Source organism: Chaetodon trifascialis, chromosome 15, assembly GCF_039877785.1.
Source record: "Chaetodon trifascialis isolate fChaTrf1 chromosome 15, fChaTrf1.hap1, whole genome shotgun sequence".
Lineage (NCBI taxonomy): Eukaryota > Metazoa > Chordata > Actinopteri > Chaetodontiformes > Chaetodontidae > Chaetodon > Chaetodon trifascialis.
In genome coordinates, this window is record NC_092070.1 from 20608307 (window position 1) to 20635955 (window position 27649).

At 46.0% G+C, this 27649-nt stretch overlaps 1 protein-coding gene across 1 annotated transcript in view; it reads left to right on the plus strand.

Annotated features, from left to right (window-relative positions):
* stat5a (signal transducer and activator of transcription 5a) overlaps positions 1–27649 on the plus strand; it is an 86141-nt gene that overhangs the window by 17490 nt on the left and 41002 nt on the right. The window contains 4 exon segments of the mRNA XM_070981512.1: positions 4586–4751; positions 4754–4832; positions 4973–5085; positions 5088–5392. Coding sequence (XP_070837613.1) covers positions 4586–4751; positions 4754–4832; positions 4973–5085; positions 5088–5392 — 663 coding nt within the window.

A 27649-nucleotide genomic window follows, 5' to 3' on the forward strand; every position in this document is an offset into this window, starting at 1 on the left:
TACATGGTTTCTGTTCCTGTTGGACCGATGGTCACATGGGCAGGCACAGGAAGTACGGTGGTTAAGCTGAAGAAGACACACCCGCCGCTCCCCAGCTGTGAGCAGCGGGAACTTCCTCCGGAGGTAAAAATCATTCAAATGTACATTTCACACACTGTTTGTGCATCTCTCATAAGTACTTTCTCGCCCTTGTGCTTTTATTTTTGTCTTCTTTTGAAATTAGAAAAACAAAACAGAAGTTGCAGGCACTAGAAATGAGAAATAAAGGTGTGAGCGAGCAACAGGATGCTTTCCACAAAAAGCTAGTGTGGTGATAAATCCTGACCATTTGACTGGGTGACCCTCTCTGTTCCCCCATTGCCAGCTGGGATTAGAGAATTTGATCAATAGCCAGCTGTCATCAATACGATGGCTGCTGGAGGCCCGTGGGCACGACGGTGGAGATCCATCGGTGTGAACCTGACAGCTGCTGCAGCAGGCAGGAGAGGTGCCTTACTCTGCACAGCCATGGCCGACATCCTGCCACAGGAAACTAAAGCAGACCTCAATGGAAAACAACACGGGTGTTATGTTAGAATGATATTGCCGTTTCAGTGTTCAGGAGTGCCGATACAGCCGACTCTGTGTTTCACTTTCTCTCCCACTGCCTGTTTCTCTTAACCAAACAAAAAGTATGTTTTGCTCTTTCCCATCATTCCTGATCGGGCCCTGTTTTCACTGAATAATGCAGTGCTTTACAGCGCTCCCAACATACAGTATTTGTCGGTGGATCAACGAGAGGCCGACTGGCGTCACATCCCGTGGACTCATGTGAACTACTCCGATCCTCCGCGGAGCTGATGTTTGAGTCTGGAGACCGCTCGTCAGAGGCCTCTTCGCATTAAAGTGAGACAGCTAGGCCAGGCGAGGAGGCTTTTAAAAGCAGAACCTTTGCTAAATTATTTCTGAGAATGCATAATACATGACCCGGAGAGATCACGAGGGGAAGGACGGGGGGTAGTGAGAGAGAGAGCGAGGAAAAAGATGGGGGCATGAAATCTCTCCAGCCTCCTCCTCATAGACATTCGCCGTCTCAGTCTAGCAGCGAGCATCCCATACCTTCACCCCCGTCTCCCTCTGCCACTTCATACGTTGACAGCTTTCATTCACTTCTTCCTCTCACTACTCCACCTGTCCTTGAGATGTAGCTGGGCTCCAGCAGCATGTTTCTAAATCATTCTCATTCATAGGACTAAGTGTGATTAGAGAGGCTGTGTTTTGGCTGCAGATTAAGACACTTATCGCCACCAAGGTCTGTGAAAATATCTGCTAGCACGCTCGAATAAGACTTCACTCGTACAGACTGTCCCGCCCTCTGACAAAGCACATCTGATGAATACATGCAGTAAACCGCTGCGTGTCATGTGGGTGTTGCTATTTTCTCCTTTGTTTGCAGCATTTACATGAAGGATAACAGTCTGAATATAGAATCAAGTGAAGCCTTTGCTTTGGCTCTCATTAGCCAGCCCATATATGACAGTTCTGAAGAGACGCTGAGCTCACGCCCTCTGCTGCACACGACTCCTCTCAAAGAAATTGGCTGTGATTTGATTTGCCTCCTCAGAGGGTTTTAAATGGGGGATGCATTATCCCAGCTTACTGGCCATGTCTCATCTGATGATGTGAGTTGGCCTGACGTCGAGTGTTACACCCTTCATTGTTGTAGTTTATTTTGGCCCGGCCTCAGGGGCGTCAGCAGATGCTCAGTTTTATGGTTTGTGAAACAGAGGTGCCACGGTCGGACTGCCACGACGTTGCACAACAGCAGCCTTTCCGATTCACTCTGAATGGGACTAATGTTCACAGTCTGCAGTTGTTTCCTCCTGCTGATTCCATTCAAATCGATACCTGAGAAGAGGGGAGGTGGGTGGAGGAAGAGCATCCTGACATCTTTGATGAAGAGTGATGCTCTGAAATTACAGAGGAGTGGCCGCTCATGTGTTACGAGCCATTACTATTCTCCTCAGCACGTGAAGACCGTAAAAAAACTTTATCTCCACTCTTCCACAAAGGTGATGCAGAGACTGATAAAGGCTTCAGTCCAACTACTTTTCTTATTTGTCCCTTCTATGCTCATTTAGATGTAGAGTAAGAAAGGAGCTACACTCCCTCAGATCTGGAGGATCAAGGTATTTCAGTGTGCATTGTGAGCAGGATTCCCATAATTAAAGCGACAATAGTCGGTTAAACGATGAAACATATCTGCTGAGGCTGTTCTCTGTACCGTCCTGCATTGCAGCAAATTGCCTTGATGAAACAAAGACACAGCGTGTGATTGAAGTAACGCACCTGAAGCCAGGCTCAAGTCAAGATTTCGTGACTATTGTGCAGCAGTTTGCGCTCCATGAACAAAACATTACTTTTTTTTTCTTACAAAGCATTCATACAAAACTGCTTCTATTCGTAAAGAGGAATGTCTGCATCATGAAAGCATGAAAGAGCATTCAGAAATGTTGAGTGGATTTGAGTAGGGTGGAGGAAGTATTCACATCCTTTACTTAAGTAAAAACACTCTATTACAAGTGAAAATCCTGGATCGAAATCTTCTTTAAGTAAAAGTATGAGTATAAGCATAAATATACTTTTAATACTATTAAGTATTAAAAGTAAAAGCACTTAATGCAGAAACTTGTCCCCTCTGAGTGTTTATATTATTATATATTATATAATTCGATTGTTATGATCATGCATTATTGTCAAAGCAGGATTTTACTGTTGTAGGTGGTTGAGGTGGAGATCTTCTTAACTATTTTGAAACATGCTGTTTATTATTTTCATCGTGGATTCATCTGCTGATTATTTTCTCCATTCATTGATTAATTGACTGGATCATGAAAATTCAAAACGTAATGAGAAATGGCATCACGATTACCCAGAGACCAAAGTAACACCATCACAGTGCTCGTTTTTGAATGAAAAATTACTTTCAAAATGTGAGAATAGGTGCCAACTAATCCTCCATCAATTGACTAATTGATTAATTGACAAATCATTGCATCTGTACTTCTATAAACTGTAGTTGAACTTGTAACAAAACATATTTTAAAGCTTTGCAAAGGTTTTAAATCTGCAGAGTAACTAAAGCTGTTGGATAAATGTACTTAGTTACATTTTCCAGGAGGACATCCAGCAACTCCCAGGTGTCCCCAGGTGTCCCCAAGACAGACAGGACCTGAGCCATGCCTCCTCTCCACCATAGAGACTAAGAGACCAAGAGGAGAGACTGCACAAACACACAAGAGTCAAGGCTCACACTGTCCTCACACACACACACACACACACACACACACACACACACACACACACACACAAACAGAGGGAGAGCGAGACAAGGACAGCATGTACACAAGGGAGAGAGCGCCAGGGACGAGAGGAGAGGCCGAACCTCCTGGAGGATGAGGATTCAGATCTAAAACATCAATGAGGCACCGACAGCCAGGGGAGAGAAAGAGGTCCCATGACGGCCGACGGTCCAACACACAGAGTGAAAGAGAGGACAAGAAGGAGGGGCGAGGGGGAGAGGACACTCACAGCTGGGACACTCATGTGCTTGAGGGACAACAAACAAATGGAGGTTTGCAGAGTTTCTTGTCAGCAGGACAAACATGGACTCTAAGTGCTTGGCTGAATCTAATCTACTGACTCATCCAGCTGCAGAGCTGCAGCACCAGCAGCTCCAGACCTGCAGTTATGGACCTGCGTGTTCTGGTCCAACTAGCGCCACCTAGAGGCTAGGAAAATAAAAGCTGTTGCCATTTTGACACATGAGCCACTTGAAGGCAGTGAATCTTGCAACTCATTTTTCTTTTTGTAGGGTTGATGCTGCTTAAGGTTGTACATTTTACAGTGTAAACCTACAAAGTTAAAGCGATTTACTAACCAGACACTGTCAAGTTCAGCCGGCAGTGAGCTGTCCTCCATGTATCACTGTCTCCTCATGACTATGGAGAGGAGTGAAATCATAAATAAATGAATAAAAATACATTTAAACATGTTTAAAAAGCTGCTGTTCTCGTTACCAAGCAGCAGCCTGTAGTCTTTAGGAGGCTGCAGGTCTAAACTGCTGTTGCTGATACAAGACTAATACGAGAAAGCTCCTACATGAGCACATCTCAGAAAATGCTCCCAGATAAGACATGGACACATTTTAACGTTACATTTTATATTCATGAAATCTGATTTTTATACACTTCTGTGCATTGCGGACTTCTTAAAATAGTATTTTAACTTATTTTTAACTAGTGATGCTCTTTAGCTCCCTCTTATGGAGAGCCTGCAGCCTGCTGGATACCAGAGCGTGAGTTTGTGAGAGAGTCACGAGCTCTGTGAGAACTTCACAGCAAATATTATGTTGATATTTTCGGTCAGAAAACTTCTCGAGCCTCGTGCGTTTATGAAATGTCCAAATGTTTCATCTTGAGCTCGCAAACTGTCAGTGCAGTCTGTCTGCTTTAAGTGATAGAGCCACAGTGCGCGCGCACGCCGAAGGATCAAACTGTGATTGCGCGCGGGACACGTTGGATATAATTGTACGCGCACGCGTGTGCGTGCGGGTTTGAGCTCATTGCGATTGCGCTCTCGCGGTCTTGAATTTGTCCCGCGGACGCGTGTGAGAGGGGGAAGCGCTCCCGTCTGCAAGCAGAGCAAAAGTGCACAGGACGCGAGGCGGTGCGCACGGCGGAGAGTCCACACGAGCGGACGTGGTTTGCGAGACAGATTTTTGAGGACGAGGAGACGAAAGTGGAGGCTGTGAGCACAAACGGCAAAGCCTCCGCACAAGTCAGCATTTCCAGGTCTTTTGAACACACGTCTTCTCAAAGCTAATCGGAGAAGGTTGCGTGCGGAGGACGCCGTCTGCTCATTATTTCACCGGGACGGACCGTCCGCTGCCCGGCTTCAGACGCTCCCCTGCGCTCCGGTGATGGACCGGCAGCGGTGATCCGGTGAAGAAGAAGAGCCACCCTGGACGTCAACAAGTCCACCGTGCTTTGAGAAAATGGGCTGTTTCCACACTGTGGAGGGCAGAGCTTTGCTGTAACACCGGCGGATCATGGCAGGGGTACACGCTTCAGATGCTGTGTCGGGACATTTTTTGGATCTGGCAATCGGCTCCCCGCCGGCCCAGGGCGCGACCAACGCGGCGGGAGTCCCCGGCGACGCGGCCGCGCTGCCTCCGACCGGCACCCGCGCGTATTTGGAGGTGTCAGCCGCTGCCCAGGGCTACGGGGCCGAGGGAGTTTACACCAATGGACGGTACAGGGAGCACAGCAGTCCAAGGATCGGGAGTGGCAGCCGTGATAATTCCGCCGAGAGGAGTCAGGGAACTGGAAACACACCTTGCGGCATCATGAAGGTTAGTTGATTGAAACACTTAATTCTCCTTGTCAACCATTCTCAAGGTGACACAAGGGGAATTTGCCAAGTGGCTGTGACAGATTGTAGCCTAACAAAGCAAGGAAAGCCCGTGCAAACGTGACACTTCCAGGGGTCCGGAGAGCTCCAGTGGGTTCCCCAGAAAAATGAAAAATAAGCTGCGAACTCTAGAAGTTTAGCACAGCGTCAGAATGCGTAAATCAGTCCTCACTTACGGCAACAGCAGAAAGATAAAACCGTGACTAAGAATGACATGCGAAAATCTTCACTGAGGCTCCGCAGAACATCTGTATTTGGGTCTTTCACGTGTGGATGTCCCTGCATGCTGTGCGTCATTCTCACTGATGAAGTCAGCTGACACTTTCGCGTGAGGTTAATTAGACGATGATGTCTTGAAAAACAAATATTCTGCCTTCGGTCCTAAACTTTTCAGACATGCAGGCTGCATCAGATCAAACAAAAGGAGCCTGGGAATTTACAGTTATCTGAATCAGCTGTTTCTGCTGCAGTCCAGTCCAGGAACACACCAGTGAAGCGACAGCAGAGAGCTGTAGTGCGTTTCTGTGAGAGTTTGTATGATATCTGCTGTTTTAGATGTTTGCTGTGGGAGCTGCGAGGTTAAATGTGTTAACGCTTGATGATGCTGAAGAAAGAGCAGGCCTTGGTGAAACAGATGGTGCACAGAATTTGGCATGCTTTGAAACTTTTGACCAATATAAAGCTGATTTATGGGCCAGGGGCAGGCCATCTATCTGTGCAGGGCCGCTTCCAGTAATGGATACAGTGATTTTAATATTTTTAATGGTTGCCCGGCCCTAATTAGTGCTCCCATTACTGGAGGTTAATTGACTGGTCTTCCACACACAGACCCTTTATAATGTCGCCCCGTGTTGTGCACAAGAATGCCTTGATCATACATCACAGGGAGCTGTTAGCCTGACAGACTCCCTCACGGGGTCCTTCGTGGAGATTGAAGTATTGCGTAGGTGGGACACACTGGAGAGTTGCGTTCTGTCATATCAGACCTTGTTTGCTTAGCAACTGACACAAAACACTGGTTAATTCATTGTTACCCCCATTATTAGATTCCCTGTGGATGTGGGCAGACCCAGTGCACCCTCCCACAAACAACATGTATGTTCATGCATGAAAACAAACACTGCCGCTGGTTGAATGTTGTCAGCTCAGAGGAATCCAAATAAAGGTACATTATTTGCTGTTTCCACCCCGAGGCTTTCTCTTGGTATTCACTACAGAAAACATTTGTTTGTTAAAAGAGGAAAATCTTCAAATATCATGTGGCTCCAAAGCCCCCAAATCCCTCCTCTCCCTCCACAACAATCCGACCACCTCCGAGAAGCTCACGAGTGAAACATGACAGGAAAGCTGGAGGGGATTGTGCTGTCTCAATATGACTGATAGCAAATCTTCAAGGGCCGATTCTCTGAATACCGCGTTCACATGATGTGAGAAAGCGATCCTGCTGTGCTTTGCTAGCGTGCTGTGAAGAAGTACGATTCTCCTGAAATAACCGGGGACAGCTCCAAATATATGAGCTGAGGCTTGTGTCAAAGTGTTGCTTCCGCCCCAGTGGCTGGAAGAAAGCGATCTGGATGGGATATTTTAGAAAATCCAGCGTGCTGTAGGCATACGACTGCCTTAAATGACATGAAATGCTGGTGGAGAACTCATGAAACCACACCGAGTTTCAGTGATTCATCATACTCTTTCTCAGAAGTGCACTGACGTTTCTTCTTCAGGCTCTTCTTCTGTTGGACGGCCATGTGCGCACACGTCCTTGGTGAATTAATGGGAAAGCACTGTTATATGAAGGACTGATGTCGGTACTGATGGAGGGAAGCTGTGCTCTGATAAATGGTGCATAACTCGTGAAATTCCCTTCTTTTGTGTTCAGCTGCTCTTCAGAAAGCGTCACACTGTAGAAAAGGCTTCTGCAGATATTAAACAAGAATAAAACTGCTGCTTTTTGTTGGAATTTTAATAGACTCCAGTTTTTCCAGACACATCCACTAAGCCCTCTCCTTCTCAGAGGCGGTTTCAAGTAGACCTGCATCCTGCTAGCAAGCGTCGCTGCCGCCTCATGCTGATCATGTGACGACCTTGTAGAGCAAGTTTGAGTGTTTAACTTAAAGATATTCAAAGCACAGAGGTGGAACGCTCCTGTCACCTTAAATATGCCTTCTATCACTTGATACTCTCTCGCGTTCGGAGTCCGAGGAGGGTTTCATTTCTCCGAGCACCTCCAGACAGACGCATCGCACATTATACTCACGAAATGGTACACGCTGTGCTAGCAGAGCCTGGTGGCAAAGTGGGTCAGCCATTCTGTAGACGTGGTTCATGTATAGCTTCATCACACCCACCCACACTTAAGCAGCAATTTGCTGTGTGTGTCTTGAGTGGAGCTTTTAAAGGTGAAGGGGCTACAGGTCCATGGGAATAGGGAAGCAAATGAGCAATTACAGCGCAGCGTTACCTCATTAACTCGGCCCTCAACAAGCAAATCTTAGAAGAGAGGCGCTTGTGTGTCGGCCCCTTAAGCGGGCATCCAACTTTGTCCTCGTGTCATTTCTTCAGCGGGGTGACAGAGTCATGGTGGAGAGGCTGCAAAGTGGCTTGAGGGGGGTTTGTGATGCAGCCTTGTTATGTAATGCTGGACTGTGGACAGCTGCAAGGCCGACCCCAGCCTGGCTGCAGGGTGGAGGGAACTGACAACCAGCACAGCTCCGGAAGGCGCAAGCCGGATTTTAGCAAGAATTTAGGGATGATGCTGCTGCATCTGAGCAGAGTCCTCCCACATATCTCCTTTCTTCTTTATTCACTGCCCCCCCCCCCCTTTCCTTTTGTAGAGTCCTTAACCTTAGCAGCAGAATAAAGGTCAAACATTTATTTTCAGATGTGAAAAAAGCGGTGCATGCTTGGATTAAGAGTAATCCAAAAAAAAAGAAAAGAAAAAGACATCAGTGATGTAACACAGTTAATGTCCACTGGGGATAAAGATCAATAAAGATCACTCGGTTATCAGCCTGTCTTGCATAAGGTCCTCTCTCCCGTGCACCTTGGCACGCTGCCTCGGTGACTGTCAGGATATCAATTCATCCTCATTCATGGCCTCATATGAGAGGCTTGAGCCAATATGAGCCAGTGTGCCTCTCATCAGCTCAACACTGTACAGAGACGTGTAATAAGGGACTAACATACATACATATACGATGCAGTCTTTCGTTTCTGTCAACTGAGAGTGAAGAAGAGAACGTGGTGCAGGGGGAGGTGATGCTTTTGATTTTGAAGAGGTCTGAAAAATGACAGATTTTTCTTCAGCGCTCTCAAGGGCTCTTTACTCATTTATGTTCAAGTAGCCTGGTGTTGGAAAAAACTGACATTTCACCACTGGATTTTCGCCAGATAACTCCACAGAGGAAAGAAATGATCGTTCTAGAACTTTTTTGATGTTTTTAAAGGAAGTGAAACAAAAAATTCTGAAATAAAAATATAATAGGCTTGTCAGACCATCCAGAAACAACAGCAGCAATGAAATATACATCACTACAAAACAAAGAGACCGCAGCTCAGTTCGGTTTTCAGCAGGTGTGTTAAATCAAGCAAGCAAAGCAGTTATTGGTGTGGTGACGGTCAAAGACTCAAAGTCCCGCATTCCCAGACTTCAATCCGCTTTTCAAGAATCGGTTTTATTTTCCCCAGAACCTCAAAAGTTTCACTTTCAACCCAGCTTGCAACCACGAAAAGAAAGACAACTCTAAAGTCTCCTCCAGGATTTGCCGCAGATCCCCATAAGACCGGCAGCTCCTGGAGGAACTCAGACTGGGAAGTACACACTTCCACTGGATTATTTTCCTCCTGACACAGACTCCAGACACGGCTTATGCTTTAGCAGGAGTTGGCTGCAGGAACACTGACTTCACGATGCCGAGGGTAAACCTGCGCGTCACTCGCTAGCAACAACCTCTGCGTCTCCAAGAACATGTAAATGATCTTATATCAGACATTTCTCTTGTAGATTAGTCAAGTTTTCCTTTTGGATTAACCAGCACAAAAGCTGCAGCATGAGGCGTTTGAGCAAATTTGCCTTACTTCACGTCGCACGTCCTGCTTTGCGGCTGTTTGCACATGTGCTCATGCTGCAGTGCCGACGGTTAAACGCCATGACGTGCGGCCCGGAGGTCAAACTAAATTTGTAATCGTATTTTAAAGAGGAAATTGGAAAATTGCGTGTTTGGCTTTTAAATGCCTGAACATTTCTTGGTCAAAAATAGGAGACGAGATGTCATTCCACAAAGACACAGGGCGCAGAAAAGCTCCTTCCAATCTCCAGATCCTCCTCCTCCACTCACTGACCATTTAAATAGAAAAAGCAGTTGTGTTCGACCACCTCTGGCCTGATAACAGCTGCACGCATCGTGCCGGCGACTCGGCAGAGGGCTTGTAGTGTCCCATCGCAGACATCAGTGCCTTTCGTAACTGCCCAAGGTTGATGGGTGGATAGTCCTTTTTTTATGGAGCAATCATCCCACAGGGGGTGCACGAGATTGATATCAGGGACGGTCAGCCGGTCGAGAATGTCGTTTCATCTGAATGATCCTAGACTTTTTTTTCTGGAGGATTCCTGCACTTTGACAGAGTACACAATCTAACTGAAGATATCTGTCTCCTTGGAGGTCCACAATGACTTCTGATGGTGTATTCTGGCATCAAGGCATTGATTCCACAGGTATTAACAGACCCAGTGAGAAGAATTCCTCACTTGAATATAGTGTGGGAATGGAGCTGCATACATTTGTGTGTGCTGACCTTTAGAAGTGGATCCCAGCGCCTGCATCCCACAACGTGGCCCCTCATGAATCATGATCTCATTTTCTGGCTCCACAAAGTGTTTAAACTCACTTGAATTGGAAACTATTTGGTCAGTAAAGAACACATTTATCAGTGATTTCATGTTATTTGATATAATTTATTCTGATTCTTGTATAGTTTCTGTTTTATTCTATCAGTTATTCAGTTTTTATTCTTATTTTATACACATTTAGTCATTTATTCTTTAGCTGTACTTCTCAGCCCCTGTGCGGCTGTAACAGCTGAATTTCTCCTCTGGGAGATCAATAAAAGAATTATCTTATATATGAGTTGTTGTATGTCAGTAGTGCCAGCTGACAGTCACAAACAACAGTAATTCATTTTCGAAAGGCTTCTGTCTTTAGCTACAGTCTGTTATCTTATCAGAAAGCCTTCTGCTGAAAGAAACAGGTCCTTCACAGTCTTTCCTCGTGACATTTCAAAGTTTACTTAAAACCCGTCTGACACCTGGATAGAGTCGTAGCTGCAGGGGATCTGTCAGACGCGAGCGGCGTCTTAAATTTCTGCCCTCTGATGGATCCCGCTGTCGGGCTGCCTCTGCTCCTGGCTATTGTTTAGCTAATGTGAGATTTGGCTGATCCCCTTGAGGACCGGGGACGCCTCACGACAACAAGCCCGAGCTAAAAACGCTGATTACATTTGGCGGGATCATCTGAGATGATGACGATGAGGATTGGAACAAGAGCACATCCACGCCTCGCTGCTCATATCACAAGCTTTACGTAGATTAAGAGCTCCCTCCAAAAATATCATTTTAAGTAATGGGCAGACAGTATGGATAGAGATCCAGGAAGTTATGGTAAAATGGATGTCTCTTTTAAGGATTTTAAAGTGCATAAGTAATTCCCATCCCTCCTGCAGCAGCACCGCGCACCGAACGCTTAGATATTTTTGGAAAACAGATCTGCACTGCGTTGAAATGGAGGCTGCAGAAGATGTGAAGTGGTGATTACAGACGTCTGGGGCTGCTGAATCATCGCTTGCTCTCTTGGCTGGTTCTCTCAAAGCAGCAATCCGCCAAATACAAACATCTCAAATAGGCCTCTTTGTATTTGAATGCACAGCTAAGCATCAGACAGGGAGCAAAAGCATCAACAGTTTTATAAAGGTCACTCACCCACAGAGAAACGCTGAGCTCAAGAGCCCCAAATGCATTCCTAGAACAAGTACAATTAGCATCTCAGCGGAGTGAATTTAGACAAAGAGCAGCTGTGATTTATGTATATTTCATGTGTCTGTTTCGCTTGTTCTTTCAAGGTTATTTAATAGGCCTAGTAAATTCTTTCACCGCTCCAAAATGTGTTATCACTTGAAGCCGAATCGCTGTCAGATCAGAGCGGAGAAAAGACGAGGAAGGAAGAATCAAATAGATCAGTCACAATCTGAGATTCTGTCTGAGACGTGATACGGAGGGTCCGTATCTCAGTTTCTGAAGCTTGGTTTTTGGATGTGCATGCATGGCACAGAGCAGCGGTCTTCAGACTGTGAGGTGCGCCTCCCCGGGGGGGCATGGGAGCAGAGGGAGAGATGTGAGATAAAGATGCTGTGTTAGGGGGAAGAGACAGGTGCACACTGCTGTCCGAAAAACAAGGGGAAGTTAGTTATTGTAGTTTGGCCCTTTGGTTTGGCCTGTGTGTCACCAGCTGGGACCGCGGCAGAGGCTCTAACACACACTCACAGAGGCACTGCACCGATTTGTGTTAAAAATCACATTCCTCTGAGGCATGAACACCTATGATCCACTTATTTTTTGTGTTTTGTCCCTGCTGTCAAATTTAAAAAAAAGAAACACAACACTCATTGCATTTGTACATTTTCTTAGTTTTCTGTGCATCCACGGGTGCATTGCTAGAACGAACAGCTAAAGGCTAATTTGGTGTGCTTTCAATGGTGGCAATGTGCCAAAAGCTAAACACATAGAGCATAAAAAACAGGGCCAAAGGTGCAGCCCACAGTGTAACTGAATCCATAGCAGCAGCCCCTGAAGCATCATGGGAGCTGGAGTTCCAATGTGTTGAAGTAAACATTACATTACTGGGGCTGTGAATGTCTCATGGGCGTGGAGGTTGGGGGGTGGCAGCGGCTGAACGTTATTTCAGTGGACCTTTTATTTACCTATCTCTACAGTTTGAAAGCGCTAATGCTAACTAGCAAACACTAGGCTAGACTAACAGCTATTGAGAAGGATTTGGTGTGTTTGACATTCCCCTCTTTACAAATCGTGGAGGCGACGCAGACCAGCAGAGTTCCTGCTGTCCGTGTGGCCGTCCATCTCGTGTTTCGTGGGGGTGGCGCTGTCCAAAGTTGCCTCTTAATCCTTCCTCTTCCTTTATTCCCTTAAAGGATAATGACTTGAGCTGGAACCTCAGTTACCCATGTGTCAAACTGGGCCCCAGACAAAGGCCGTTCTTTCAAACAGGAGCTATTGATTTGATTGGACACCACCAGGGTGTGTTTTGGGCGATGCCTTATCTTGATGATCCTTTGCGGGACGTGCGCAACAGTGACAACATCAAAGCGGAGGCAGGGCGCCGGCATTTTTCTGCATGTGTGGTCCTCATGACAGAGAAGAAAACCTCTGGGCGAAATAGCCCAGCCAGGACGTCGCTTGATGAGGAGGTGATACCACATGCTATTTCGCAGGACGCCTCTCCCAGGATAGCTGTTGTCTTTTCAAGGACACAAGTGAGGATGAGTAATATTCGTCTTTTTCAGACTGGATGTTTCCCCGCTTCATCTGGGCTGGAGGAACAGGGCTCTGATGGATGAATAGGACAGCATATCTGTGGAGCTGCTCCACCTGGCTTTGCTCTGACCTGCTTTTTGCTGCCTGTAAAACACACAGCGCCTCCTCACAGTCACATTTCTTAGCGCGCAGTGAGACAGGAAGGGCATGTAACAGTACACTCAGAAGAGTACTGCGTGACGAAGGATGATGAAACAGTTTGCAATCATCAAAACAGTTCACCGAAATTAAAAGTTGCATTTCCATGCTTTAACATTCCCACTTGAAAGCAATGTGTGTGGCGGTCCGACAGTCCATTGTTTCGGCGTTGCTTCATGTGAGGTGGGTTTGGGAACAATTTCAACATTCAGGTCTGCTCAGAAGAGTCGAGAATGACTTTGTGCTGCTCTCATTCTCCCACTTTTCCCACTCCCACGGTGTGAAACGCTCATGCTTCTGGTTTCCTGCCGTATTACAGACTCAAACGCACCATATCTACCATTTGCCTCAATCAAAACAACAACAGACGACTCGTTTGATGTCAAGAAGGAGCTCAAAATCATGGGAACTGTTTTATTGTTAACCACCATCTGATGCAGAGATGTTCACACTTCCTCGCTCTCTCATCTGGTGTTTCCCGTGTCGCCGGTGACAGACGACCGAAACAAACATTTGAACATTGCTGGAAACATTTGAGTTGACAGCGCAACAAAATATACAACATTTCAATGCAGAAATGGTACATCTTATACGTTTAAGTGTGGTTTTCCCCAAGTAATCCCACTAATGGGAAGGAAACACCAGAGAAGGAGCTCACTCTGTTCCTTTGGGGTTCTCTCATTATGCAACTTAATTAAAAAGAGCAGAAAAGGGTGCTAACAGGTAAGACCAACACCAAGTCCTCATCGCCCTCGCTTTATTTACTCAGACACTCAATCTGTTAGGTTTGGCCTGCCGGAGGGAGCGCGCTGTCTTCACGTCCACACCATTTCATTCTCCTGTTCCTCCACCTCCTCCTGCTGCTGCAGCCCGGGGTGGCCTGGTGGAGTTATCTCTGCGCCTGAGAGCAGAACAGGGAGAGCATGACGAGCCGAGACAGCGCGTGTGTCTTTGTGCACGCGTGTGGTCGTTTTCAGTCGCCGTCCGTCTCATATTGGAAGCGACAGTGGCGAATGTTAACGTTGAATTTTGCGGCATTCTTGGAAAGTGCAGGCACGATGTCTTCTCTCATTGAAACAGGAGGGAAGTCCTCACGGAAAGTTAACCGTGACAGTCGGCCTCAGCGCCGCTTCCTGAGAGAATGCAGTAAGATGCAGGAAAACTAATAGTGGAAGATAAAGCCAGAGAGCTGCAGGAGGAAGGAAGTGAAGCAACTCCTGACCATCTGACGCTGTGGGTGGATGTGCATTAAAACATGCCAGAGCTGGTGAGATATCAGAGATATTAATAGGTGTTAGTGTACTGCATCTGAGCGTGTATGCGGCCTGAGAGCAGTCACACGAATCAAGCTGCCTTGAATGCGGCGTGACTTTTTGCACGGAAACTACAGGCGGGCCGTCATCAGCGTGTGAACCGCAGAGCGTTTCACATCTAATCACGGGCAACAGAAATGATCCTCCTCGAAAACAGATCAGAAATATTGATTATTAGTGACAGTTAGCTCTACTCAACTGAAAGCACATACAGCTGCCTTTTCGCTGCATGTCACCACAGATCAAATGCTGTGGTTATGCAAGGGCGCGAGGTTGTGTTTGAGGCTTTGAACTCTGGTGGAGTTCAGTGGAGACTTCTCCTGAAGAAAAACCGTCTGTCTTATGCCGTCTGGCATGGATGCCAGCGCTGTTCCTGGGTTCTGTCTGCTGTGCTTTGCTGTATTTACTTTCGTTTTTTCACTGAGCTCCTCCACTCTGTCTAACCTCGCACCATGTCAAGACCCAGCCAACCGCAGACCTCAGCTTATTTATACATTATATAATCGTGGTCTTGATCTTTATATTTGCCCTTTCTGAAAGCTGAACAACACCAAGTGCTTCTTTTTTTTTTTCTTTTGAGGTCTACAAAGCAGAGCAGCCAGCTTTGCTTTCAAGATGCTGTTGAGCATAATGAGATTATCCTATGATCAGTTTACAGCTTGCAGTCAGTGAGTGGAAATGTGGGGTGTCAACCCTCTGTACTTTTTTGGGTACTCTCTGAAATGTATCTGAAGAAACCGAAATGTTGCTACTTCAGACTTAATTCACAGTTTCAGTTTCCTCTTTGCTCCATGAGAACTATTAAATTAATGCGGCTGTACAAACAATCTGTAAATGAATGGGGCTCCTTTCATCTCCTTTAAATTATGTTTAACCATGCATGGTATGGCTCCCATGACAGTAATGTCTGCTGGTCAGTCAGTCGGTCCAGACTGAAACATCTGAGCGACCGTTGGATGGATTGCCTTGGAAGTTTGTACAAAGGTTCATGGCTCCCAGAGGATCAATCCTGATAGCTCCTGACTGACCCAGTGCTATTGTTTTATGAAAAAAATGCAGAAATAATGCCAGCTGAGGTAATAATACACGCCGAACTAAGATGGTGAGCATGGAAAACATTATACCTGCAAATCATTAGCATGTTGGCACCATCACTGTTAGCATGGTATCACAGCCAGACAGAGCTGCTAGAATGGCTGCAGGCTCTCAGTCTTGTTTATGTATGGAAGTCAATGCACCGCAAAAACTTGATGCAAAGTGCACAATGCATTATGCATCGTGCAGAAAACGTCTCAGAAATGGTTTGAGCCACTGCTGCACAGAGATGACACTGACATGCTCTAGTTTCTGGGCTCGGCGGTGAATGAAGTGGCACATCAAGGATGTTCATGAACAGCGTGTGAATGGAGAGGCTTGTTGTCTCCTGAGCTCTACTGTACATCTTTTTACCACCGTGATGTATGATAGCCACCGGTACACAGTTGCCAAGGATTCACAGATGGTGCCATTTTTCTTTTTGCCGTGGCACAGATGGCACAAGATGAGGAAATTGTGGGCTTTAAGCACAGGAGCTGAGTGTGTATGTGACTGGAAGGGGATGTGACGTGAAACCTAATTGTCTTGTTTGATTCAGTGATTGAACCTTTTTGGCATTTTGCACCACGTGGTCACAATTTGCCCGGAAAACAGTAATTCCATTCATGCATTTCATCTTTTGTTTCAGCTTTTTTGAATTTCTTTTTTGCTGGTAGTTGTGCTGGATGCCCACACGTTAAAAGAATGTGCCCTTTATTGATGAGCCATTCTTAACCTGCAACACCTACACGAGCTGAACACGAGATGGAACCTGAATTCTTTCACGTTGGACTTTGCTCTTCCACAGGAGACGCTGCCTTTCACGTTCTCAGTAATTACTGTTCATCCCAAATCTTGCGCAGATGTAACTGAGGCCTGTTATGCTTTAAAGATGTTGAACTTCTTGTTTCCACCGCGTCCTCCTGCATGCCGCCTGTTACCTACTGCATGTGTGTTTGCCCCGGGGCGTCTTTCTGCAGGTTACAGTGCGAGCATGGGCATGTCAGTCAAACATTCCACTGATGCTCTAAACACACACACAAACAGCCATTTTTCCATCACTTTTGAGGACTTTGCATAGACCTACATTCATTTCTTGGACACCCAAGTCTTCACCCTAAAATGTACTGATTTACATTATGTTTTGACACCATAAGGAAGGCGAGTCCCCACAGTATGACTGTGTAAACAGATTCATATTCCCACAACATGAGTAATACACGTCCACATGCACACACACCCTCACACACACACACACACACACACAGAGCACCAGCGTTTCTTTGCAGCATCTGTTTGCTTCTCGGCAGCTTAAACTGAATACGCTATTGACAGTTTCTTCTAAAGGGTTTCGCTAAATCGCTCTGACATTCTACAAGTGTGTCTTCAGCTTAGCGAGGGAAAGCTGAAGTCTGTGTTCATCTCCTCAGCACAGCACACGTGTGGAGATGGTCCGTGTGTGTTTGCAGTGCTATGCTGTAAGCGTGTGGCGGTAGTTACTGACAGAGACGGCTTCAGTCGGCCTTGAGAATATATAAGATATGAGTTTGGGGATGGGAGGATGAGGCACAGGGTCTCATGTGATCCCAGCTTTCTGTCTTCCGTCTGGGCCTCTGGTCCGCCAGGCCTAAGCCTGCTGAATGTTCTGCCTATCAGTTTGTATATTTATGTTTCCTTTGAAAGTATACAGTTTATGCGTGAAGGGGAAGCAGGCTGGGCTTTGGAGTGAGGGATTTTGTGTTCTTTGCATTGCCTGTGTAGGGGCCTTGAGAGACATAGATCTGGACTTTATAGTGTGAAATGTGATACCGTGCCGTGAGATCTGCTCCAGGGCTGGGAAAAGAAGAGAGGGAGAGAGGCAGAGGGCATGACGACGGAGAGGGGGTTCATTGATTTTGGTTTTCCTGGTGAAAATGAAGACGTATAGTTAAAAGAAGGCTCAAATTAACATTTTAGAACCGTTCCAAGTTTGGAAAGATACGCAAGCTAACACATTTTTCATCTTAGCTTTTAAAGAGAAATGTGAAAATTATCCAGTTAGTTGTTTATCTAACTAGCGCATAAGGATTAGAATGCAAAGATGTGAAGAGAAACAACAAAAAAATCCTGCAACTGGTGATGCACGAATGAACTGTGCTTGTACAACAACTTGTGGTTGTTGACTGGATTTACTGCACATGGCGAAGCACCTTTAAAAATTTAAAGTGTGGGTACGCTTCGCCGGAAAAAAAGGGAATTTTTCCTGCAAGGTACTGTGCATCGAAGCAAAGTCTAAAAAACCTGAAGACTCCACCGCAACTTGTCAGCACCACTGCAGCCGTCATCTTTGCATGAGTGCAACGTGGTGTGACAGTTGATGCTGACTAAACGCCAAACTGGAATGAACATTATTTCCACCACCTCATGTTTATTTCTGCCTCTGCGGCTGCTGCAGCTCCAGCTGAGCCGCTCAGCGAGGAGCAAACACCTTTTTCCCACACAGCAAGAGGAAAAATGAGTCAGGAAAAGGTCGATGAAAGTCAGGGACAAAGCAAGTGGTGAAAAGCCTGTGGTTTAAACCCCCGCCTCCATATTCCTTTCAAAAACAACCAAGTCTAGCCCCAGCTAGGCTTTACCGCCAACCATTGTAGACTGCATTCTGTAAAATGGATTTCCTACCTTTCAGACCGCCTCTAGTTGCAGTTTGTGCTGGCGCAGAATACACATGTTTTGTCAAAGTTTGGTTGTCATCGTGAGGTAAATTAGTTGTGAGCAGAGACTATTAGAAAAGGCCTGGGTGGTCTGTTCAAGGAAACTCTGGCCTCTGACTTTCCTGAAAATAAATAGATAGAAATAATGACTTGTCTGACAGTTATCCCCAGAAGATCAATGATAAACAAACAGGATGAGCAGGATTTAATAATTTAATTACGTCGCTTTTTTTACAGCCAACTCTGATGTCTTGAAACGCAGGAATATTTCCTTTAATGCATCCCAAAGGACGAGTTTTTAAAGCCAGTAACAAACAATTTTACATTTAGAAACGCTGCTTTTTCATACTGCATCGAATGCATCAATCCAAAAAGTGAGAAGTACATGCAATTTGTAGTCAACGTGGAAGACCATGCCAAATTACCGGCACAATAAGTTCCTAGTGCCAAGGCGTCCTTTCTATGTGGGCGCCTTATTAATACCATTGCATAATGTCAGACTCCAATTAGCCTGAACAGAGCAGGTCAGTCACAGTAAGTGGGTACAAATTTTCAGCACACGGTGACCCAGTTGTCAACAGCCCTGTGTGTGAGAGGAGACCTTTTTTGTCACGAGCCTTTTTTAGATGGATGCAGAGGTGTACAGGAGGGGAGAGAGAGCGACTGTTCGTCGGTCTGCAATCCAATTTTATGTCTGCGCTTGTACATATATGAGTGTGTGTGTGTGTGTGTGTGTGTGTGTGTGTGTGTGTGTGTGTGTGTGTGTGTGTGTGTGTGTGTGTGTGTGTGTGTGTGTGTGTGTGTGTGTGACGGCGTTGGCAGAGTGGATGTGCGCACACGAGCAAGTGTAACTCTGAGTGCATGATTGTGTGATTGTGTGAAAAGGTCAGACACTCATGCAACAGGGAAGTCGCTTTGGTAATCAGGGAGAATTAAGGTCAGTGTGCAGCTCTGATTGTCAGCAGTGCCGAGAGGTGTGGATGACACACAGCGTGCGCCAGAAATAAACAGAAGAATTTCAATTAATCTAATTCAGAGTTCACCGCCGAGCCTAGCGAAGGATCAAGCGTCTTATCTGACACATTTACGGCCGTTACAGTTGGATAATGTTCGAATAAAACTGTGGAAACTTTGAATGACTGCGATCGTCTTCATCCTTGTTGCCATGGTTTGATTATGAGTATCATAATTTTGGCTTTGAAAGATTCAAATGGAGCCAGATCCTTCAAATGAATCAGATCGTTTAATGTTCCCATGCATCCAAAAGATTCATCTCCTGCCGCAAGAAGCAGCACTCTTCACTGCAGTTTACAGCAAAAAGGGGCGATAGCCATGAATTATATTCACAATCAAATGTTCTCTTAATTACTCCGAAGGTTAATCCCCTTGGCGGATAAGAACACCTCTAAAAAAAGAGAAATTAAGCACAGACGGCGTCTTTAAAGGAGGCTCTTATTTGCTTTGAGTTGGATGAGAGTAATGATGCGACTCTCACGTCTCAGCCGCAGTCGGTTAGCTTAGCATAAAGGCTGGAAACAGCTAGCCTGCTCTTTGTACACAAACTCTTAATTTTATAGTTTTATTTACAGTTGTAACCTAAAGTAAACTAATTCATCTAAATAATTAAAACCGCCAGAGCAAAAATATAACAGATTGCTGCTCTTTCTTAAATTGCAGCAACATATTTGAGTGTTATTTCAGCGGCATCGGCCAGTAAGTATTAAATGCATTATATAAAGTCAGAGTTTCCCTCTAACTCGCATCAACAGGAAGCAAAAGGACACAGAGGTGACCTGTTGATTGTGCTGCTGAATGCTGGCTGAGCTCCTCGCAGTGATTGGACTGACTTCTCATTGTGTACTGCTCATTGGGCCTGGCCTGGATGTTAAATGCCCCATGCTGGATCAGCAGTGAGGGAATAACAGACAGATCAATGGCAGAACCGCTCTGTTGAGTCCTCGTCAGCGGCGAGAAGCGACGAGGGAGGAGGCGAAGGAGTCGGTCAGAGATGGCGAGATGTATGAAAAAGCAGAGGGATGGAGACGGAGAGGTGGAGGAGCTGAGACGGCACTGTGTGTTCTACAGCTATAGACCATTAGCACCTTCAGTTGGCTGAAATCCTGAACAGCGAGGACCGCAGTCTTCTCCCAGCAGCCCGGTCACGAAGCAGGAGCGTGCAGAGACAGAGACAGAGAGAGAGAGACGGGGAAGTGAGACGCAGATGAAGGCAGAGGCTGAAAATGCAAAGCCAAACATTTTGCATGTGCTTCAGTGGAACCACAAGGGCGCTCCTCCCGTCTTCCTGTCCTTATTTAACCTGAGCACAGCGCGGGCCTCGTCTCCACGTCTGAGAGAGGTTTGAAGAGGTGAAGGCGCCGGTTCTTTCAAACAGAAAACGCTAGCCGGGCAGACGCTGTTTGCCTTGCGAGACTCACAAATGTGAGTTGTAATGCGTCATCTTGAAATGAAGTGTAGTACAGTAGCTGCTTTGTTAGATGAAACAAAACAGTGTGAGTGTGCATCCAGCAGATTGACGTTTGTGTGTGTTTCCTCCGTTTTAATGTGGAAACTAGTGCTGAAACTGCAGATTTAATGATTCATTCTTACATTATTGCTCCTCTTGTCTGACCCATAATTGTGTACGTTGTTTTCTCGATTGAGTGACAACCAGCACAACACATAAGCTGCGTGGAGTCATATGAATCTGTGTCATGTTCAAGGCCGCAGCTAACAATATTAGCTGTATCAAGACATCTGACGTCAAAGCTTCAGCGCGGCTGCAGTTTTATTCCCTTTATTTCCTCTTTAGTCGCAGATGAAGAAACATGGCGGCCACTGACGGCGGGCTGCTTGTGCTTTCAGGAATATTACTTCTGGGCCAAATTTCACTTCTCTATTTTTTCCTCTTTTAGATTTTATGGTTTTATTCAAGTCACACTGGCTTTTATCCCAGTTGTTTACCCAACAGACAGTGAAAACCCCTCAACCAATTACAGAAGTCCTCTTTCCTCGCCCGACGCTGAGAGTGTAAACATAACAGCGAAAGCAGGTGTTTTTCTTTATTATAGGGGTGGTGAGCCCAGCTTTACATATTTGGATTGCCTCTTCATATCATTTTGTTGTACATTTTATGTTTTATGTTCAGTGGATGGACGTCAAAGAGGACAGGAAATGGGAACTAAGAGTCTTGAGTGACTCACTGAGGACACTGTAGGCAGAGAACTGGACAAAACAAGCGAAAGTAGGCCATGGCTGCCTACTGACTGCAAATCGAGCCCCCTCATCCCTCTAAATCAGGCATTTTCTAAGAATTCATTAAATTCATTGAGAGAATAGATGCTCCGCTTCATGTTTATCTGACAGCGTTGTGTGTTTGTTCAGGGGTGCGACTGCAGATGAGGGAAGATCACAAATGCTGTGATCGAGGGTTCTGGGAAACTGCTGAATCTCATGAAGGAGAAAAACAGCGCAGACACATCTAATGCATGTCAGTCATCCCCATCACCGCCGGTAATTAGTATTCACACTGTATTCACAGACACCTCATGCTGGGATTGATAAAACTCCCTCAGGCCTCACATATGTGTGTGTGTCTGTGTGTTAAAGTGTTGGAAACAGGTGCAATTTTCCCCCATTGCCTGTCTTTGTTTACATTGCTTCTGGCTGTGAGGAGGGTACAGTGTGTGTGCGCACGTGCGTGTGTCTGTATGTGTGTGCGTGCTACTGTTTATACTGTGGAAGAAGCATTCATGGTGCTGGCAACAACGGCAGCCCCTGTGGTGCAGCTACCTGCCATTTACACCCCAGACTCCATAGACCGGTAATGTTCGTGTGTGTGCATGTGTGTGCATGTGTGTTTGTGTTGCTTCAAAGCACCACTGCCGACCCACACAATGGCATCACAATTGAGCCGCCTGCTATCACAGAGCGGAGAGGGAGGAAAAGAGTGGAGATGAAAGGGGGAGAAAAGGAGGTCTGGCTGAGGATGTGGGGAGCAGAAAGAGCAGTGTTTTGTTGATGGGGTTCCGGAAATGAGGCAAAGGAAAACAAACAGTGAAAAGAAAAATGGAGCCGGCACGAGCCCGGAGAGGTCAAGGTGAAAGCTGGAGGGAGTGAGAGCCGTTTGGCCGGATGGAGGAGGAGGAGGAGGAGGAGGAGGAGGAGGAGAACTGGAGTGTCGTCGTGATGGTCGGCTAAATCTTGAGGCTGGCCAGGAGCCATTAGATTAGCAGATAGCAGCGCAGCAATCCGATGAGATGCTAGTTTATCGAGCAGTGATGCGAGGAGCGCTGGAGCGGAACGCAGGTGAAGGCCAACCTGCACATCCCAGGGCGGCTTCAGACCACGGGCACGCTCTTAGCCGCACATGCACGCACGTGCACCGTTTGCTAATGCCGATAAATGCTTTTCCTGTCCGAGCCGCAGTTTGTCCTTGCAAGAGGATGCGCTGCTCCTCCCTCTCCTCCTGCTCGGCCCCTCCCCCCTCGCTGCCATACGAGAGATGGAGGAGAGAGGATCACATTTCCCAGAGTCAACACTGCATAGGTGATATAGGAATGTGGCGGCCAGCTATCAGTCATGAGCATCTTCCAGCCCGGCCTGTGCCAAGCACCGCCACAATCTCCTCCCCCGCTTTGTGTATTGATTTCAGACTGACAGGAGTTGTGATGGCCGGCGTGGATGTGGCGGCGTGTTTGCCTGCCCCGTCTTGTGTGATACCCTCCGTATGTTATGGCTGTCATGTATGTAGGGCCATTAGCAGGCTTGTGGTATCAGGTCAATTGCTACATCCCTTATTGATGGAGCTCTTGACTGGAGATAAATTGAAATAGAGGCCTGCACTGTGGAAATGTGTTATTGACTCGGCCGTAATAGTAAAGTACACGTCTGCAGCCCCCACGAGGTGGAGGGGCCACACACTCCTACAGGGCCCCGGCTTTCAGCAGTGCAAAAACGAGGGCCGCTGTGGATTATGTTAAAATTAAACAGGGAGCACTTTATGCTCAGGGAGCAAATTTAAGTCTTTGTTGCATTAACGTCTTTGAGTCTATTTGACACATGGCGACAGATACCAGCGCAGAGACAACCAAGATGAAAAGAAAATACCAGAGTGGTGCCCAGAGGTGACTCGATAAAGAAAAGATTTAGGGACAAACCTTCCAAAATAACGTGAATGTTTGGAGCGGTGTGTCCTGTCAGCTGTGGAAATTACAGCCCATCAGAGAAAGCAGGTAACTATTAGCTTAATAGCCCGCCGGCAGCCGAACATAAATTTGTTTTAGATCTGTAAAGTTGTCTTTGTTGTGAAGTGTTCCTGCAGCAAACAGTGGGTTCTTACCAGCTTAACAAAAAAAAAAAAGATGTGCACACGGCTCTTCTGCAGCTCCACCGTTCGCTAAGACCTGCTCCCCTGAGTCACCGATGTCGGCTTCCTGCAGTCGAGCTTACAGTGATAAGTGTGGCAGACTTACCACAAATCTGTTAGTCGTTTTCGAAACAATGCATCCTTGATTTCATGCAGTGGTGGACAAACACAGGCTTCTCATTTCGAGCCAATAATTGTTGATTGTGCAGGCTGAAATGACAACTGTTGGTGGCAGATTTTATTCCCTTTAGCTGGGGGTTTTGCAAAAGGAGCCACCATCAGCTCGTCTTGAAATGATGTATTTGTGGTGTGAAAGTGGCTGGATGATTTGCGTATGTGCAGCTCTGTTCATCTCACCAGTTGTAGCCATCTGCCGGTGCTGTTTGCAAATCAATAAATAATAATAAATACCTCCTAAATTTGCTCGTTTGCACGATGTTTGACAGAGGGGAGAAATAATTTCATGCCTCTAGTCAAACATCCATAGTGTGTCCGTGTTCTCATCAATTCCCCCCCAAAATTTGATGTATTCCTCGAGGGGAGACCACAGTGCCACAGGACTGGTTCAAGGGGTGATTTTCCACTTTAGTCAACCATTGAAATTCATTCTGCTGTTGATTAAAGCTCGTCTGTGTCAAGCGGGCTGTGGTGCGAACTACTGTATCATCGATTATAGCTGTGGTGAAAAATAAGCACTTAACAGCACCCATATGGTGATACACTGTGCTTTTAATACGTTGAAACATACACGAATCACCATGTCGTTATCCATCACTTAGTGCTCACGCTGCCTCGGCCATGTTGGAGTCATGATGCAAGCTCTGTGTTTTCACTCCAGCCATGTTTTTGGCTGCTTTATTTGTGCCTTCTTACAGAATGGCAGCTTTGTCTGGTTTAAGCGTCTGACGGAAAGTGAAAGAGGATGTGCAGCTGGAAATTGTTTTCTCTTCACTTTAAAAAGCAGAAGCTGAAAGCTGAACAATCAGCCGGAAAAAGTGGCGAGTCGGCTGTATTTGTGCATGTTTCTGTGTGTGTGTGTGTGTGTGTGAGAGAGAGAGAGAGAGAGAGAGAGAGACGCAGGGAAGGCAAGACATCTGTGAGGTAACGCCTCACAAGGTTTTCTCTGCGCATCTGGCGTGGTTTTGGAGGGACGCTCTGGTTGCGGGGGGTTAGCTGGGGACGGGACAAACAGACAGCTGGACCTGGGTCGAAAGGACAAACAGCGACCTAAAGTCAAAGGAGGTGAAAAATGCACTCGCTCTGAGGCTAAACACGGGTTGATGGTCGACGCCATTCGACCGAGTGATGTGATATTGTGCAAACTTGGGTGAATCTGGGTTTATACTTTGCATGCTTGCATCATGCTGAGTCAGCACTCAGAGGGAAAAGGAAACAGAGATGGAGGGCGAGTCTGTAAGTGCACTAATGGCCGCTCCTCGCTGCTTTGGAACTCCTCTGAAGACAGCTTTCCATCACTCCTTCCTGCCTCGCTGATGTAACATGATGTGATCGAACTGTGCGAGCTGGAATGAATCCTGACAGGAAAAAAGGTGTGATGTTGCTGGTTTTGTTTTTTATTTTCCACCACTCTTGCCTCCAAACAGAGATCCATCCACGTCCCCTCTGTGTTTTCAGCCTTTGACACCTTCTGAATTACCCACCGTGCTGGAAAACGCAGACGCCCACACCTTCACCCACCATCTCTCACACTCCCACCAACCTGTGTATTGATTCCACTCTGCATTTTCACACTGTTTGGACAGAGTTAAAACAGGATGACTCATTTCGCCGTGTCCATTGTTTTCCCCGTGTGCTGGCGGTATACACTGCGATTGGTGTCCTTCAGACCACCTCTGCACAGCTCAGGAACTGGATGTACTCGGCTCAGTGTGTGGTGCACAGCAGCTTTCGGTTCTCTTCCCCGCTATGAGTGAGCCGGGCCTCCGTCTCACCCACATCTTCTCCACAGCTATATTTCCCTGTAGAATCCATTTTTATTTCCCTGTAGAATCAAGTGATGCTCGTAGACACAGTGCTCATCGGGAAAGTGCAGCAAATGTGAAATGCTGAATGAGCCTAGACGTTAACCATTCGATGATAATGCTAACAGAAAGTCCAAGGTGATCACTTAGACTTCTGCAGCATTTCTTTGCTCGTCTGTGCTGCGAATAACAGAATCCATCATGTATTTCACCTTTTTTATGCTGCCGGACTTAAACAAATAGATAAAAACACCAGATATCTATTAGAATATTGATTGTACGTGATTACTCAGATGAAATATAACGAGTTCATGACGTTCAGGGACGATCTCTCACACAGACTCCGTGTTTCTGGACGCTCCGTGTCCTTCTGTGTCAGACTGAAGTTCCTTCCTCTGTCGGCCCTCGAGCCGGTGACCTTCTTTGAGTCTAAATTAACAAATGAAAGGCATTGCCGAGTTGCTAGGGAACCAGGCCACTTTATTCACCTCTTTGTGCATTTCCCTCTGAACGTCAAATTAATGAATTACAGCGCGAAAGATGTGCAAAACAGCAATGAATCTACTAAATATAGGCAGGCAGTCAAAAGAAAAAGAAGAATGCTGACGGCGAGTCCAACGGTAAATTAACAGTTACTTAGAAGTTTGTTTTGGTTAGATTAGCCTCAGAAAGCTGGTATGATGGCTAGCTTGGCTCGCTGTAAACTGAAAAACACAGTTAAGAAAGTCACAGTCACAGAGCTGTGATAATATATAACATCAGAGTACATAAGAGACGCTTCTCAGCACACAGATGTGATAAAACCTGCGTCAAGGTCAGAACTGTGGCTGCGACTGTAACTGTGTCCCTTATTTGTACATGCGTTATATACATACAGCAGTGTTGGAGGCTGAAGTTCGCTTTGTTATCATTTAAGCCAAATATGACTGACCTCACACAAGGTTTGTCGCTCTCTCACACAAAGCCGCTTTGGTTGGAAAGGGACAAGAAACCGTTCATCTCACAAGCAATATGATATGATTATTTTTATTGGATCTGTTTTTAATTGTATCTCAGAGAGAGGCCATTTCCCATGTGCCCAGAGTTAGCGGATCAGCCCCTACGTTGCTGCTCAATCCATTTCTATTTTTCCCCACGACAGAAAGGCCATCACTTTGGACAACAAGTGTCTGTAATTAATCAAAACCTTAAAACCTTCGCCCTGCTCCACTGTAGTGCTGCGTTTGCCGTGTGGTGCAATGACTGAAGCTGCTGCAGCAGTAAGACTTTCATCAAGATGATACCACCACAGAGCTCGAGGAAGCCAAATGATCTGCTAAATACCATGAGATAAAGCCAAAATGTAAAGAAGTATATTGCAGGTTCTGCCGCCTCGGCTTCAGCTGAGCAACTTCACACCTCAACCATTATCGCTTACCCTGATAATCAAATGCAGGACTGTTGGAAAGCCAGTACAATATGCATTAACACATAGACTGAACAATTATTTCTTTTTGTGCAAAATTTAAGGCAAATGCAGCTGTTTGAGATGTTCACGGTGGATTTTGACTTTTAACTCATAATATTTTAATTATAATGTGTGAATGCCACATGATCTGAATTTTAGTGTAACAATCCATCGTTGTTTGTTTTGCTTTGTGTTAAGTCCCTCCAAAAAAAGAAGTCTGCACTACAGGTAAGAAAAGGTAATGAGTCCAGTTTTACAATATTTGGGGAGGATGGGGGTGGGTATGAATCCTTCTTAGTCTGCACAAAACATGTAAGCTCTTAAGCTCTTACATTGGATAGTTGTATAAATGTCAATAGGCTAAGCTTCTTCCAGAAAGAAACAACAAAACGCTTGATCTCAAAAGGCTTTTCTCTTCTCACGACAGAGGAAAGCAGATCAACCTTTGATTTAATCGTGAAAATTTGCTTGTCTCCATTTTCCCAAAGCTTCATGTTACCATGTATTTTGCACTGGCCCTTGTGATGTCTGAATATGGGCTTTGAGGGGTTTAGCAAGATGCAGGGATTCCCCCAAATCGAGGCTCCCT